The sequence below is a fragment of the Zingiber officinale genome, chromosome 2B, assembly GCF_018446385.1.
Source record: "Zingiber officinale cultivar Zhangliang chromosome 2B, Zo_v1.1, whole genome shotgun sequence".
NCBI lineage: Eukaryota > Viridiplantae > Streptophyta > Magnoliopsida > Zingiberales > Zingiberaceae > Zingiber > Zingiber officinale.
The window spans coordinates 86,154,909-86,173,179 of record NC_055989.1 but is presented as its reverse complement, the minus strand read 5'-3'; the positions used below and the strand labels follow the sequence as shown (position 1 = coordinate 86,173,179).

General features: G+C 36.4%; 1 protein-coding gene and 1 long non-coding RNA gene across 3 annotated transcripts; both read left to right on the top strand.

The window, feature by feature from the left end:
* The first annotated feature begins 531 nt into the window (after nucleotides 1-531).
* On the top strand, nucleotides 532-16,638 carry LOC122046178 (vacuolar protein sorting-associated protein 29). 2 transcript variants are annotated; one of them, XM_042606740.1, is made up of 4 exons: nucleotides 532-717; nucleotides 1,763-1,900; nucleotides 7,132-7,269; nucleotides 16,083-16,638. In XM_042606740.1, exons 2-4 carry the CDS (start codon nucleotides 1,769-1,771, stop codon nucleotides 16,383-16,385), a joined length of 573 nt encoding a protein of 190 aa, XP_042462674.1. In that variant the 5' UTR covers nucleotides 532-717; nucleotides 1,763-1,768; the 3' UTR covers nucleotides 16,386-16,638. The 2 variants fall into 2 exon arrangements, with proteins under 2 accessions (XP_042462674.1, XP_042462675.1); XM_042606741.1 differs by having other exon boundaries at nucleotides 1,722-1,900.
* LOC122046179 lies at nucleotides 10,924-13,418 on the top strand. Its single transcript, XR_006130187.1, has 2 exons — nucleotides 10,924-12,423; nucleotides 12,500-13,418. It is a non-coding gene; the product is annotated as an uncharacterized LOC122046179 (long non-coding RNA).
* Nucleotides 16,639-18,271: the final 1,633 nt, after the last annotated feature.

Below are 18,271 nucleotides of genomic sequence, written 5' to 3'. Positions count from 1 at the left end.
TTGAGTTCAATTGAATTGAACTGTTTGGAGTTTAGTTGAAGAAGAACAGACTTTGTGTAACTACACAAATTCAAGTCAGGAAAATAACCTTTTGTATTTTCCTTTTGTAATACCGAGTAAAATTAATTGCAATAAATAATCTTTATTTACGGACTATCCTTATACATGTTCATTATACCTTTTTACTTTTATTTTTATCAAAATATGTGATATATTTAATATGATTAATAAAATATAATCATTTGTTTGTAAAACACCCCCTAATTTTTTTGAATCTTCATATCCAACCCTTGAATTCCTTGCTCATTCTTAGTACCCTAATTAGGACTAATCTCGGCCAATAGCTCCGGCCCAAAAAATTGTAGGCCTGCTGGGTTAGTGTTAAACATATAAAATTATTTTTTTAAATTTTATATTATTTTATATAATTTAATATTTAGGTAAAAATAAAAGGACATTTTTTTTATCTATGAAAAAACAGAGATCTATTATAAAAAAAATTTCCTTTTCTATTTTGGCAAATAAATCCAAATTACTACACTGCCCTGCCCTGAGCCCTTCCTCCTCGCCTCGGTCCTCCTCGTGAAACCGAATCGCCCACTCGTCGCTCCCAAGCCGGATTTCCCTCTTCATCAGGCGATCAGCGGCTACGCAACCGGCGCAGAAGGGAAAGGGTTTCGCGGTGGAATCCGACGATCAACAGTAGACTTCCTTCAGGTTCTCCTTCTGTTCTAATCTTACTTCAGACATTTATTCTCATCCTTTTCTTCCCCTACTTGGCGCATCCGAACGGGATCGGCGAGAAACCGATCGATTTTGAAAAGATTCGGTAATTTCCTCCCTTGATTTTTTTTTTTCTATGTTCATCGAAAAAAATTCGATTTCTGGTTGCAATTTCTGTTTTCCGCGGCCTCTCGAGCACATGTCCGAGATATCAGTTGCAATCGGGTTCGGTCTTGCCGATCCCAATCTAACTCAGGGATTCGGCCGAGTTTGATCGCTATCTCAAAAGCTCGACAACTTTCAGAGCATAGTTGGCGCAGCATAACCAGATGTTCTACTTTGACCGGTTGTTGGGTGAGAGGGAATGAGTGCTGTTTTAAGAAATTTATTTTTTCAGCATTTTCATTGTCGTATCAACTTGACAAATTAGGGGAGTGGGGGAATAAAAATCTCCAGCCACCTTGTTATCCTTCTTCGTCTAAGGAGACAACAAGATGGATGCATAATCAGAGTCAAACTATACACTGCTTTATTTGTCTATCTACGTAATTGAATTCATTCTGCTTAAGTAAGCGTGAGATCTTTGACAGCTCTGCAATTACCTTGATTGGATCGACTTCTGATTGGTTATTTTGCTTCAGTTAATTCTCTTCTCTTTCTCATGATCAATGGAACTTATTTTTATTGAACTTTAATATGAATTTAATAAGTTGAAACTTCAAAGCAATACATCAAGCACTTAAGCATGAAACAATTAGATCCTTTTACCCAAGACTAGATTCCTACTATTTGGGATGCTACTCAAACTTAGCTTACAATGTAAGGATTTACAGCTACTGAAGTGGTGCTCTGGAGGAAGATTATTCATTTTTCCAGCTAGGTCCAATCTGTTTGATTGTCACTTGTTTTTGAAGCTTTTCTGAGAACTTGAATTTCTACCTGGGGTTGTTCTAGTGTTTTGTGCAGGGATTGACTTTTCCCAAACTTGTACTTTTCAGGTTTTAGAATGATTGAACTTTGATTTTGTCATTTGTACCAGAGAAGAATGGTGCTAGTTCTAGCCATTGGTGATCTCCACATTCCTCACCGGGCTGCAGATCTGCCCCTGAAATTTAAGTCCATGCTCGTGCCTGGGAAAATTCAACACATCTTGTGTACTGGAAATCTGTGTATCAAGGTGCTTTAGTTCCCCTTCCCCTTTAATGAGTTGCCATATGTTATCTCTAGGACAGAATAGAAACCAAATAATGACATGATAACTTAAATGTTGATATCTAGTTCAAAATTCAGCAACTTGCATGTGTTGTCAATTTATAATGTCAATACTTAAGCATGCAAATCTGGTTTGACTGATAATAATTAGGCATATTACTACATTTTGCAGTTATATCTTAAATTAGGAGCCTGTTTTGTTTCTTTACATATACCTCTGTTTTGTTGTTATTGCTAATAATGCATTTCATGCGTCCTTGTTTTTGGCCTACTTGCTTAGTGCTATGCTTCTCTAGTGCTTCTAGAATTTTATGATTCAATGTTTTGATTGAATGTGATCTAGAATCTATATAGAATTGGTTATAAGATTAGCCAACACTAGTAGTGTGAAATTCTCTGAATTTAGCAACAAGGGGTCATTGCGATCTAGAGACAGACCTCAGGAAGAAGTGGGACCCAGCCCAGTCGTGAATGGTCTAGAAGGATAGGAATCAGTATGGGTAAACCTAAAGTTGCTGTGTTCAGGAGATTGACAAATCATAAAAGTCAGGTTATAGAGATTTTAACCACTTCCCTCGAACACCCCACTTGCAATGGAATGGTTTAACGCCATACAACTGGCATCTCCAAGGAATAAACTTAGAGTGGAAAGTTCGCTACCGCAGCCATAATTCACAGAGAAAGGGACATCATCCAAATGATAAGGAGTTATATACCCAACAACAGAGTAGGTGGGAATTGTTGAGGAAACAGCTGTGGTGGCAATAACATGAATCCCGCAGGTTGATGCAATTGAACCTGGAGAAGATAGTTTCAGTTGAGGATCGGAGTGTCATGGAGCTCATTGTCAGCAGATTGAAGTAGCTAAAATGTACCATGTGACTCAGCAAATTGGCAGTACCACCAATCTGGAAAGTGCAAAAGGTGTCAGTGTCACGGCCCGAGGGTAAGGTTGTCCGACGAAAATCGGACAGCACCTCCCTTGTAGCAGTGACAAATGAAACCAATATACATTGCCACAAGCCTACTCACAAGCAAACTACAGCCAACACAGTTGGATGTAAACACAACCACGCAATTTATAAGCAACTCACATGACTGGAAGTAAACACAACCACGCAGTTAATAAACAACCCACACGGCTAAAACAAAACATAGCAGAAGTCACAAAATAACGATCACAAAACCACAATACAACTAACTGTGAGCCGGCTCGGCTTGACACAACAACATCAAACCAAATATAAGAAACCACAAAGCTAAACTCCATACAAAAGATACATATACACGAATAAGTCCAAAGCCAATAATGCAAACGAAAACAATAACGGAAGAAGTCGCTCGATGTGACATGGGACTGGCGGACAGGATCTCCAAGCGACTCCATAAGTCTTTTACCTGCTGTCTGGCGAAAGAAAACTAGTTTATGGGGTGGTGAGTGCTGGGACTCAGCGGGTAATAGACATATAGTGCATGAACATAGTAAAAAACTAGAGATACAAAGATATACAGTCTCGTAGGGAAAATAGCAAATATTACAATGATATCATAGTAAATGTCCATACCTGAAACCATATCCTAAGCTAGTAATAGTAGATCAAGGATAATGAGGATATGTCATAATACTGCTCATAACTATAAGGGTAATATGCGAGGTATATACATATTACTAACAAGTAAGTCAGTGTCTAAGCACATGCAAAAAGTATATAAACCAGCATATGTAAGCATATCACATGGATATAATAAAACAACTGCATAAATAAGCAATCAACAAGCAGGTATAATAATAATAGCGTATTCACAGATGATCACCCCGTCCACCCCTCTGCACCACGACCCCTGTATGGTCGAGAGATTGGATCGATGACAACTGTATTCACTCAAAGGCCGTCACTATTCTTGAGTGACCGAGTGGACATGTGCTAAGTAGCTATCTAGTTACATAGCGAAGGGTCTCTGCTGCTCATAACTCTAGCTACCACTATCCATGAGTGGCTGAGTGTGGCACGACAGGACAAGTGCCATCTGCTCCAGCTACCACTACCCATGGTGGTCGAGCGTACGGTTTTGGCCAACGACCCTCTCAACCACAAGGGAGACATGGTCGTCGGCATGCATGCAATGACATGATGTGCAAGATGCAGTAGTCATCACATATATAAACAAAAATCAGGTATGCTACATAAAGTCAGCATGCTCAACAAGTATATGAATAAACAACAATCAAAGCAAGTAAGCATGGTATCTAGTATCCATATATCCAGTATCTAGTATCTGGTATCTGCTAAATATCATGGATAACAACGAGAGACTGCATAGACATAGAAATGAGTATCTCAAAGATCAAGTGGATAAACATCAAGCATAGAAAAAATACGAGTGGAGTTAAGGTAATACAGCAACTATTCGAATATATAGCTCATACACTAAGGTCAAAGTACTAAAGAGACAAAGCAGGAAGTACCCGCCTTTATTGTGAAGATCGTGCCAATACAACTCCCACATCGAGACGTTTGTCTCAAATCAAAGTCCTGCACTAGCATGCACAGTATAGCTAAGTTTTATCATAAACCAAATAGCTAAACATAATCCTAATCTGATTGGGAATCCACATTTTAATCCCATTTAATGATCCAACATTTCTTTCACAACTAATCTCCTTATGAATTAATCCAATTCAATTAGTTAACCATTTTTTTTAACATACTCCAATTATCCAATCAAGACATGAACTGACAATCCAACTAATCCATTCAATACTACCAACAAGAAACCGTATAAATCCAAATAAATCAAGTATTACACATCATAAACCCTAATTAATGATTTACCTCAATCAATCTAATCCACAATCAATCACCACTAATCACGATATCAATCTAATGATTCTAATAACGATCATGAAACAATCTACATCAACCAATCACCAATTAACCATCATGAATCAATTAATCCAATACGACTTAATAAATTTCTATAACCAATTAACCAATCATTCAATCCAAGATCTTCCCAAATCAACTGTTAACCATGATAGAGAAGTGAATGAACCAAAACTTACCCAATCTGAATGCACCATTGCTAACTTACGATCGGATAACTCCATTGTCGGTAGCTGTGGCCAAAACTAAAGTGAAGTTGCTGTCCTCCAAAACAGATACCCCCAAATCAGCCCTCAGAATAGTTCAATCGTTCAAATCATCTTCTAGGGTTGATTGTTTACCTCGAGTGCAGCAGCAAGGGGTCACTATGATCGGTACCGAGGGTTCGAATGTGTAAGGGTGTACAACGGGTAGATCTGGTTGTTTGCAATGCCCTCTATGGCTGAGGCTATAGCTAATGACCGTGCTGCAACTTCGGCGAAGGATTCCCTATGACAGTGAAAGGGAATAAAAGATCTGCCAACGATGAAAGGAGAAGGGAGGAAGGCTAACACCTGTGGTAGCCGTGACACTAACTACTGCTGGCGGCGCCAATTGCGGAACTACCCTGGTGAAGAAATCGCGGCATCAATGATCGGGAGGTGATGTGCTAGTGAGATCGAGGAGCCGAGCGACACAGATGCATGAGATCGACAGAAGATGGAATCGGGGAAGAAGGGAGAGGTGCCTGCCGGCAAGCTAGACTCCTTGCTCTCCCGTGGTCGGCGACTGGCTCGCGAGAGAGCGTTCAACGTCTGCGGTCGGAGGCGGCAGTTGCGTCGGATGTAGGGCGACACAGCGGGATTACAATGCCAGGGCGATCGGCGCAGGGAGACTGTGACGCGATCCGGCTCGAGGAAGAGGAAGCGTGCGTTGGGTGAAGGAGGAAGAGGATGGTGATCAAGTGGCGGCACTCTCACTGGCCGGCGGCGTTGCTCGTGGCTGTCGATGTGGCGACGATCCACAACAACCGGCGATGACGATTGGTGCGGCGCAACATTAGGGATCGGAGGAGAAAGGAAATCGACGAGTAAAGAAATAGGGCTCGGGTGAAATAAGAGGAGTTTAATCAAACTTAGGATTTAATAACCAAATCTTAACCTTAGTCTTAATCAACTCCTACTTTAATGGGTAATCCAAATAGACTTTCTCCTTCCCTAATAGATCTATCCCCTTAAAATGTGTCATACGAACTCCATTTAAATCCCGAATTTTTTTTAAAAATTTCCAGAAAATCCAATAAGGTTATTATGATTTGCCGTATCTTACCGTCAGTGACGAAGTTGATAGTCCCACCTACTTTAGAATTCCAACAACCTCTTGAGAGGATACAGTGGAGGGAGATGCCGAAGGAGAAGCACCTTTTGTAATGACAATGCAAACTTCCACTGAGTAGACTAGCTTGGCCATTAGAGGGAACTAAATGTGGAATGATTGCCACTTGATATCATTTGAGTATAAGATCAATGGAAAAGAAATAGCCGAGCTACTCCTAGAAAACCATCTCATTGAGCACCATTTTGCAAGCTTAGGAATTCAAAGCAGCAAGAAGAATGAGAAGCTGGAGGATAAGAAAAGGATGCTGCAACCTCTGCATAGCTACAACTGTGAGAGGGAAGCTGGGAGCCTGTCATGATACTGGACATTGAACTAAGTCAAGAGGAAGAAGCAATATTATCACTGGAGCAACCCTCAATACTCATAACTGTTATCCAACTGACAAAGTAACTTTTAGCTTTTATATTAGCCAAGATTTTCTCTTGGTTATGTTTTTTTGAAAAAGTATGGATTAACAAATTCCTTAACAAGCTGCATCTGCAGATGTTGATAAAAATCAATCCTTTTTGCAATTTGAATGTATTGTTTCATCAGCACGGCTACTCTCCGGAAGCTCCGAGTGTCACCCAACTACTGTATTTTCACTTCATTCATGAGAGCATTCTAAGAGTTTAACATCTGTGGAATGTCCAACAAGGATTTATCTTAGCTTTTATTTTATTTTATTTTTTCTTTGAGAGCTTGATTTCTATGCTTTTGCATTACCTGATGTTGCTGTCTAATTTGTTCACAAGTACTCTATGCTCCAAGATATCATTCTTTATACTGTTTTCTTCTTGTATGCATAGGCAGCAATTTTTCATGGGTGATTAAAAAGTGAAGAATTTGTTTTATCATAACTCTAGTTTTCAAAAATAGTTTTATGAATATGAATTATTATTTTCACTGTCCACATTCCTTGACTTTGACAAAATCCATGAATTGCATCTTGTAGGAAGTTCATGAGTACTTGAAAAGCCTTTGCCCAGACTTGCATATTACTCGAGGTGAGTATGATGAAGATGCTCGTTATCCAGAAAACAAGACTCTCACTATAGGTCAATTTAAGCTTGGGCTTTGCCATGGTCATCAGGTTTGTTTTCCTCTGGTTAAAGTGAGGAGCTTTTTATGTATTCTATTTTGATTGCTCAATTTATATACCCACATGTTTTTTTAAAGCATCCATTCTTTTCATTGATTCCATAGGTATGGCATCTCTCTAAAGTTTCATTTGTTAAATTTAACATCATTATATGGGTTAACACTCTAGGGTAACATGGCAAGCAATGTGATGAAGTTGAGTTATTTAACCAAATATGGAGAGGAAAGTGTGCAATTTGCTTGGAAGGCTTGGTATTTGCTTGGAAAGAGATTATGGAATAGATTAGTTGGAAGATCAAAATGAGACATTTTCTTCCTAGTCTCGTCCTAAAATGAGAAGGAAATGGGGATGGCATGATCACTAATTTATCCTTCAAATTTTAGCAACAAGGTAACCTCCATTTAGACCAAGTTGCCCTCATGGCATTGCTATCATGGTTTAAAATACCGAGCCGTTCTGCCCGAAACTCACGGTTTTTACCGTTCCAATGGGGGACCGGCACCAGCACGCGACCGGTATAGCACGCGCGTGAGAAGGTCGGATAGAGAAGTTCAGATAGAGAAGTTCGGATTATCGCGTGCGTCGCGACAGAAGGAAAAAACACTATATAAACGATGAAGACTTACTTGGAAGCATCAGTGAGGGAGATTAGGTCAGTGTCGGGAGGGCAACCGGCTTAGTAGCGACGGTGAGGCAGCGAGGCGCGAGGCATGAGGTGGTGAGACAGTGAGGTAGCGAGGTAGCGAGGCGGCGATCACATTTCTTCGACAGGTACCATAGTAAATTTTCAATTTAAGTAGAGAAATTGAAGAAATTTGCGATCTGAATTATGAGTGAGATCGCGAGCAGAGAAGGTGATGGCGGACGACAAAAGAATCGACGAAATCACGATTCACAGAGAAATGGAGAGGGTTTTATTAAAAACTTCAATATAACGGTTTTAATTAAAACCGTTATATTAAAATAAAAAATTTATTTATATGTTATAATTTATAACTGTTATAACTATTATAATAGTGTTATATTAAATTTTTATAAAAATGTATATATATAATTATATAATATATTATTTAATATATATATATATATATATATATATATATATATAATTTCTAGTTAATAATTAATTATTATATAAACGATAATTATATATATATATATAAATTAATATTAATTAAATAAATTGTTAATTAACTAATATAATTATAATATATAAATTTATTTTTATTAATAATAAAATATTTAAATTTTAAATTCATATTTGTAATTTATTAAAAATCAAATTAAAATTATATATATAAATATGTAATATATTATTTAAAATATATATAGTTTCTAATTAATTATTATATAAATTATAATTAACTAATATAATTATGATATATAAATTCATATTTTTATTATTTATTATTAAAAAAATAAAAAATAAAAATATTTTAGTTAAAAAAATTTGAATTTGTAAGTTATTCAAAATTATATCTTAAATTAATTTTATAATTAAAAATAGTTTAAAATTTTAAAATAATTTAAAATCTATGAATAATTTAAAAATTTTATAAATGATCAAAAATTATTATAAATTTTAATCTTTTAAATAAATTTAATTTTTCAATGTAATATAAATTATAGTATTTAATATACAAATTATATAGAATATTTATAAACAGAATTATATAAAGTATAGTATAATATAAATAGATCACCAATTTCCTTTTATATGAGTTGGAGTTTAACAAAATTAATTTAGTTAATTTTGTAACGACCCGGCCCCTCGGCACCTTGGGCGGCCCAACTGGCGGCCCATTTGGCGACCCCTTGGCGGTCCCTTGGGCAGCCCATTTGGCGACCCCTTATGTCGTCGACCGACGACTCTCGGCCGTGCCATTACTCATTAGGTCTTCCCACTCTTGGCCAGTGGATTTTTGCCTTCCCCAAGATTCGAACTCTAGACCTCTGGCTAAGTACTAGAGTTTATGAATCCTGGTAGCCAAGTGAGCGTCAGGATTCATAAACTCTAGTACTTAGCCTGGAGGTCTAGAGTTTGAATCCTGGGGAAGGCAAAAATCCACTAGCCATGGGTGGGAAGACCTAGTGAGTAATGGCACGGTCGAGGGTCGTCGATCGACGACATAAGGGGTCGCCAAATGGGCCGCCAGTTGGGCCGCCCAAGGGACCGCCAAATGGGCCGCCAGTTGGGCCACCCAAGGGGCCGAGCGGCTGGGTCATTATTGGCTTTCCCTCTCGGCCTAGCAATAGACCACGCGGACAGTGGACTTTCGGTTGAGGACTATCCCGGTAGACACAGCAAAAGAGCACGGCGGCGAACTGCAAACGCCGGTCGTCGATCGGCAACTATCAAATCGCCGACAAGGATGCATATGGTCGCCAACACGCCCGAGGCAGAGGGGTCGGATCGTTACAATAAAAAGGCGCCTTTTTATTGTAACGACCCGACCCAACTGGTGGCCCCTGGGCGGCCCAAATTGGCGACTCCTTATGTCGTCGACCAATGACCCTCGGCCGTGCCATTACTCACTAGGTCTTCTCATCCCTGGTCAGTGGATTTTTACCTTGCCCAGGATTTAAACTCTCGACCTCCAGGCTAAGTACTAGAGTTTATGGATCCTGGCGCTCATTGGGCTACTAGGATTCATAAACTCTAGTACTTAGCCTGGAGGTCTAGAGTTCGAATCCTGGGGAAGGCAAAAATTCACTGGCCAGGGGTGGGAAGACCTAGTGAGTAACGGCACGGCCGCCCAAGGAGCCGAGGGGCCGGGTCGTTACAAATTTTATCTATTTTTCATGCATGGAAGTTTACATCTCTTTATCAATCTTTAATTTTCTAATTAATTCATTAATATTCTCTTAAGTAAATTAACTTAAATTACTCAAATATTAGCAATTTGATCATTTATAAGCTAAAATTTATTTACGCATGTTATAGCTCACTTGCTTTTTATTTTCACTTATTTTATGCATAATTTTAGTCAATTTTTGCTATTTTTTCACATTTTATGATTAAATTGTAATGCATTTTTCCTAAGTGAATTATCATGGATTAGTATATTTTTATAAATAAAGAATTAATTAAGGAAACTAATAATTAAGTTATAAAATTATTATATATAAATTAATATTTTTAAAAAAATTATATTAAATAAAAATAAAAGTCTATGAAATTATTATGAAGCTATCACAGGAATTTAGTAAAATTTATCAATTAAATATTTTTTATATCAATATCTAAATATTTTTTTGCATGTATACTTAAATTATTGATATTTTAGAAAATTTTACGAGGAGAATTGTTAAACTGATTATAAATTGAATAAATAATTTATATTTTTTATTTATTAACTAATTTATAGTAAATTTTATCTATTATTATTCTCTGTATATATCTAAATTAATTATTTCATATTTACTTAAATAATTTAATTAGTGATATATTAGAAACTTTTATAAGAAAAATTGTTAAACTGTTTATTAATAGAATAAATAATTCAAATTGTTTATTTATTAACTAATTTTTAAAAATATATAATTTTCAATGTTTTGAATAAATTTAGTTTTAAAATTATATATAAATATATAAATAGTGATTTTTATTATATAATATACAAAATATTTAAACACTATGTAGATATATATTATATAAATTAATAGATAATTAATTAAATTGATAATTAATAATATAATTATCATCTTTATTAATTAAAATTTTATAACGTATAGGTAATGACACCAAAACAACAATCATATGATCCAACTTGGAGGCATGCACTTCGATTAGAAAATCGATTTCATTGCGATATGATTGGACGTGGCGATGGGATCACACACCTAAAACATCTTGCTGGTGGATATCCAGATGTCTCTAAATACTCAAAACTTTCTCAAGAAATTCGTCATGCAATGAAAGATGAACTTGATGGTAAAAAAGAATTAAAGTATAAACAACAACAACGTGAAATGTTTGATAGGTGAAGCTCTAAAGAACCAGTCTTTGATGAATTTGAAGGGCGTGGTGAAGATCCAAATGATGAAGAATTTTTAGCAGCTCTTAGTGCCTCTTGAACTCAATATGAATATGAGTGGCATATGCAACATAGTGGTGCTATCATTGGTGCTAGCGGAAGTAGCTCAGGTGCTAGTGGAAGTGGCTCAACTACTACAGCAACATTGGGGAGGAGTGCAAGTGTTCGTGCTACTTCAACACAAGGTGGTATTTGTCGTTTCTTTCCTTCTATGGGACGAAGGCATACAGTTGATATTGTTGATATTGATCTACTAGTATTCCCAAACCAAGCTAGCAAATAGACTAGGATTGATGATGCTTATATAAAGGAGAAGAAGAAATCAATATGTCAAAGTATTGCTAAATTTTTTCATTTCAATCGAATTCCTCCCAATGCAGCAAATAACACATACTACCGTAGCATGGTTTACAACATTCAAAAATCTGGATCTGGTATTCAACCTCCGACTGCATATGAAATTACTAGTCCGTATTTAGATGAACAAGGATAGGAAATCAAAACTTGGATTTTATCATGCAAGAAACAATGGGGCTTATATGGGGTTACATTAATGTGTGATGGTTGGACAGGGCCTACACGGATGAACATTATTAATTTTCGGCTATACTGCAATAGAAAGGTGATTTTTCATAAATCTGTTGACGCAACTGCAGATTATCATGATGCATCTTATATATATCATTTGATGGATAATGTAGTTCAAGAAATAGGTGCAGACCATATAGTGCAGGTAATTACAAACAATGGTGCCAACTTCAAAAGGGTGGGAGAGTTTTTGGAGCAAAAATATCAAACATTATTTTGGACACCATGCGCAGTACACTGTATTGATTTGATGATGGCAGATATCGGTAAACTCGATATAGGAAAGAAGGTAGTGAAAAAAGATCAATCATTAACAAAATTCCTTTATAATCATCATTGGGTTCATGGATTAATGAGGAAATTTATTAATAGGGAGATTCTACGATCAGGAGCAACTAGGTTTGCAACTCACTTTCTCCTATTAAAATCATTGTTTCAGAAAAAAGTCAGATTGAAGGTCATGTTCACTTTTGAAGATTGGGAAACCTCTCGATACTCTAGTTCTACTAAAGGAAGGGAGGTACAAAAAAATTATTATATTTGTTAGATTTTGGGACTATATTTCAGATATTCTTATAGCAGTAGAACTCTTGTAGGTCGTTTTACGTGAAGTCGATATGAACAAGAAGCCACAAATGGGCAACATCTACCATCTAATTCATGAAGCAAAAGAAGAAATTAAGAGACATCTACAATCACCAACCAAGTATTAATATTATATTGATATAATCACTACAAGATGGGACAACCAAATGGTAAAATATATTCATTTGGCAGGTGCATATTTTTTATGATACAGAATTTTTAATATTGCTATTAATAATTATATATGCTTAATTATTTTAGTTTATTTTCTCAATCCAGCATATCAATACCGTTATAATCTTGCCACAAATGAAAATCTATTAGTAGTTCTCAAAAAATGTAATATCAAGACTCCAAAAAAATAGAGAATTAGCTGCTGAGGCTATTAATGAAAGTCGATTATTTTGAGAGGCATATGATTCTTTTAGCGATTTTTTTGCAGTGTCATGCAAATATAAAATGGATGCAGGTAAATATAAAAAAATTATTACTAATTATTGTCAACAAATATAAATATTATTTTAATTTTATTTTTATTTATCTTATAGCTGAGTGGTGGTTACAATATGGAGGATCAGTCCCAAATTTTAAAAAATTGCGGTACAAATTCTCTCACAGACGTCTTTAAATGGTTGCGAAAGAAATTGGTCAACTTTCTCCCTTATTCATACAAAAGTACGCAATCGTCTTTCTTATCGTCGCTTGGAGAAGATGGTCTACGTTCATTATAATATGCGTCTTCAACTAAGAGCGATAACAGAAGAACAAGAATAGGAAAAACAAGAATCTAGTTATGTAGATCTATTTGATATTGGATTTGTCCAAACTGAGGATGATCCAATGATGGATTGGTAGAGCGTCGTTGAGGCTGAGGGCCTTGATGAAATCGGAGATCCACCAAAACCATCTCAATTTCTTACTCAAGAGATTGAAAAAATACAAGCTAGAGGAGATGTTAGTGAAGAATATAATGATGAGGCTTTTGAGCAAGAATTTCGATTTTTCGGATCACGACCGACACGTTCTCAAACATCTCAACCTCAAACTCAACCAAAGTCGGTAGTTAAAGACAAAGGTAAAACTCCTGCAATTTTTACTAAAGAGAAGAAAAGTCAAAACTCCTGCTTTTAAAGAAAGGGGTCAATTAAGAATTAGTAAAAATCCACTTAGTGCGATTGATAAGCAAGAACATGATGATAGTGATGAAACATCATCACCTTCTGACACTATAGTCCGACGAGAAGTTCGAAATGATGATAGTGATGTCAATAGCAGTACAAGTACTAATGGAAGTGGTGGCAGTGGTGATGCATCTGGTAGTTGTAGCACTTATGTTCTTCGTACTCTGGCACCGGAGCCTTGGACATGTGAGATAGATTACACACATGCAACCCAAGATGATGATCACGGAAGTAGAATTATTAAAACTCAGTATCAACGTCGATCTAAGGGTGACAAATAAAAGAAAGCTCATAATTATTAAGATATACGGGAGAGTTAGTTGACATTGATTCTGATCAAAGTTCATCATACTCTCAGCCTTCTTATTATAGTTCGGATGCATCATATGGTGATCCATTATATCAGAGCTTAGGGACGTATGTTTATCCTTATCCTGTGCTTGTACCTGTACCAGTTCTAATTTCAGTAGTGCCAGTTCAAATTCAACTTTCAATGGTCAATCGAGACATGCTGATGGAAATGTGGAGAAATCAATATCAATATTGCATGTCATGGGATGATTATTTAATCTGGGTATTGGAAAACTATAGAGTTGATTTAAGCAAAATGTTGCAAAAACCAATGCTTCCATCTGATTCACGTCACTCCTTTTGGTATTAGTAAGATATTGTATTATGATATATCAATTTTAATTTGAGTTGTTCATATATTAATTTTCTTTAAAGAAAAATATAATTATTTATTTTTGCCTAACATTTATATTTAAAAATTAAAAACTACCAAAAACTATATCGGTACGGCTCGAAATTTTAAACCATAATTGCTATACACTACTATACTGACAACCATTATCCGCGTACCTGGATGCATCAGCAACAACTCCATGTCGCAAATAGATGGTAGAAATGATAGGGAAGCAAGCAGCAAGGAGACCAACAGTGAGAGGCTGGGGTAGGGTGTTGGGGAGCATGGCTATGATCCCTTAGCTTATTGTTTCCTCACCTCACCCATTGCTTCTCTCTTGATCAGGAAAGTCAGCATGAGGATCTTGCCAATAACACTGAGAGACAAAACAATTAGGTTATGGCAAGATTAACATTGTAGTTAGTCTAGCTCTTTGAGGCATAATTTCAAATAAAATAATGTTCCTTGCTGGAGTTTGACTAAATGAATATTAGTTTTGGTACCCTATTATGTTGAGTATTGGTATACTTAAAAGCATTTCCACATCAACTCAAATGATTTTTATTCTATAACTCCCTTCTACTTAGCTTGCATACCTCCAATAATAAATTTATAGTAACTAGGTGTTGTTGAATTAAAATTGAGTAAAGTTTCGAAATATAACAAACATCTCGATGTGTATCTCTTCCTTTTACCAAAATGAGTGTGATGCATTAGATAAGAGCATTAATTGTCAAGTCCTGCCCAAGTTCAACCCAGAGTGGACGTTATCTATATGTTGTTATCTATAGTAATGTCAGAGCAAATATCAAATTAAATACTATATCTCAAAGAAGGAATACAACTGACGCAACCATCTAGATAAAGATCCTATAACATAAACACTAGAAAATGAACACAAATGTGTATAGTGAGATTTAGGATTAAATGTGCTTGAATTAGCTCTTAAGAAGAATTCAAATAGCAACAGCATTTAGAATCATTTTCTTAATCCAACTTTATATCATCAAGAATAAACCAACTGCTACTGTTAAGTTACCATCATTTTACAAATTATTAGCTATAAACCAATTGCCTATGTCAAATTATCACCACTGCTACCACCTAGCTGGTTCAATGTTATCACTATTTATTAAGCTTATGATATCATTATTTAGTTAACTTTCAGATATCACTAGTTCAATAAGCTTTGGACTTGCATTAGCATAATTAGAATGGAGACAGGTACAAATATAGAATATAGATTTTTAACTTTGGCATCACTCTTCTTTGCAACTGTTAATGCTCTGGCTAGTGCATTTTCTCTTCCCGTCTCCTCTCTTTATAGTGTTATCTTCTCGTGACTGTTAGACATAATCGATGAGAGAGAATGTTCTGTCTTGATCAATACTGCTGGTTGGTGTTTCTCTTCTTCTCCTCCCTTCTCTTTTTAGTGTTTCGTAATCCTGTGATTAGCATACTGAAATGAAGGATGAGCTGTGGAAAGAAAATGTTTCCTTAGTTCTGAGCAACACTGGCCGAGACAGATTCTTCCTCGCTTGATACCACCAAAACTATGTCAACACGGACAACATAGTGATATTGACTGGTGTAACACAATTTCAATATCAGTCAATGATCAAACCAATACATTTCAGCTATTCTAATCCATATTGATCAACATGTGAAGCCATGGTTTTGTAAACTATTATTAGTGCACGGTACCAACTTTATATTTTGCTCATGCAGATTGTCCCATGGGGTGACTTGGATTCATTAGCCATGCTTCAGCGGCAATTGGATGTGGATATCCTTGTGACTGGACATACTCATCAATTCAAGGCCTACAAGCATGAGGGTGGTGTCGTCATAAATCCTGGCTCTGCAACTGGTGCATATAGCAGCATTACCTACGATGTCAACCCGAGTTTTGTACTGATGGACATCGATGGCCTTCGCGTGGTGGTCTATGTCTATGAGCTGATTGATGGAGAGGTTAAGGTGGACAAAATCGACTTCAAAAAGACTGCTGCTACCCAATCTGCTCATTGATTTTTCATGTTAACCTAGAATATGGCGTTCTGTAAGGGCTTGCTTGAATGTGCTGACGTATCGGTTATGTGATTGAACATGAACTATGGATGGTGAACTTTCTCAATTTGGTTTCATAAGTTCATTTTGTAGTCTGAAGGTGTACGAAGCTCCACTTGTCGTTTTAAGGTGTTCCACTTTCTTTTCTTTCAGCAGGGAGCTTGTGGATACAGAGTTATTATATCAATAATTAGAAAGTGAATGGTTGTTTAAATCTTAATAATTTGGAAAATTTTAGCTTATTTCTACATTGTGCATTTACTCATTATACATTCTAGCAATTCATTATTGTTTAATTGATTGGAAAAATGATATGAAATCAAACCATTAGTCAGTATGTATCTTGCTACATGCACTTATTCGATTCAATATTTCAATTACTTTGATGAAGCATGCATAAAAGATAAAGGCAAAAAGATTAGTATTAATGCTTTCTGTAATTCCGAAAGCATGCTTTTGAGAACGACTATACTTTACGGTGTAAATGAGTAAAGTACATGAGTTCATCTCAAAATGATAAGAGCTTGAAAAATAGATTTAATATTTGACACTTGATCCTGTGTTGAAATCGTATATACATATTTATACAAAAGGACAAATGCTGATTCCGAGAATCCTCACACGATTGACCTCATAGCTATTTATAAAAAAATAAATTAAAAAATTGAACTGATTATCACATGAAAGGATGAGAAATAAATTAAGAAATCGAACAGAACATCCTATGAGAAGGTATTTTTGTCGATGTTATCAAAAATCGACTCTTATTCATTTTTATAAATCTATCATATGATATGACGACTAATTCGACTATGCCCTATGACTAAATCTACCTTTATCTTTGATAACCACTCTCTTTTTATAGCTTTTATCGAGTAATGATATTCCTTTTATAACTGCTGATACTAGGTGTTAGATGTGGACCCCGAGCTGACGTGGAAGATAGAGTTAAGATGAGGTGGTGGTTCAAATCAAGGAAAGATGACTGTCAAATGATCCCCTTTTTAAGGTCTCGACTCCTAGCCTATTTCAGAGGAGTCTACGACAAGGTCAACCGACCCTTGAGATCGACCGGACCTTAAGATCGGTCGAGCCTGAAGAACCTGGCGCGTCGTAACAGGACACTTGGCATATATATGCCCTTGAGACGCCCGAGTTTAGTAAGTCCATTTGGTAACATACCACTCTGCCACAAGACCATCCGGGAAAATATTCATCCAGACTTCAATAGCCCAATTCTCTACTTAGCACACAACTTAACGCACCTCCAGGCAAGCAATATGGGACAAGACAAGCACATGGATTTTATTGTTCATTCCCCTGTCCTCCTACATATGGGTGACTCGACATAAAATCGATTAAGGTTATGCTCCATATTTTGGCCTATGTAAAGCATGCAAGACGAATCTCAAAAGATAACTAGCCGGGTTTGCGGAGTAAGAATTGTCACCACGAGGATAAGTCCCCAAGCACAAGGATGGTCGATCATGGAACCACCCGGACCTAGAAGACTTGGTTCGCCCTTACTATATCGCCAGATCTCCGACATCATACAATATTCATATTAGGGCGGTTCCCAATGCCGGCCAGTCTTATAGAACTCAAGGTTCCATTTATCACCCTCTGTCAATATATGGCCGGGCTAGCTAAATAGCTGGTCGAGGTATATTCAGGAGACAATATTGTCAGAGAATCATAACAGTCTGTCAGAAAATAACAACCGTGTGTCAGAGAATATTCCTCTATGATAACATGAGTATTCAATAGAACCTTCCTCAAACATGGCCCTACACTATCCGTTATTTGACACTTTATTATAGCATATTCCTCCAACCATCTTATTAATG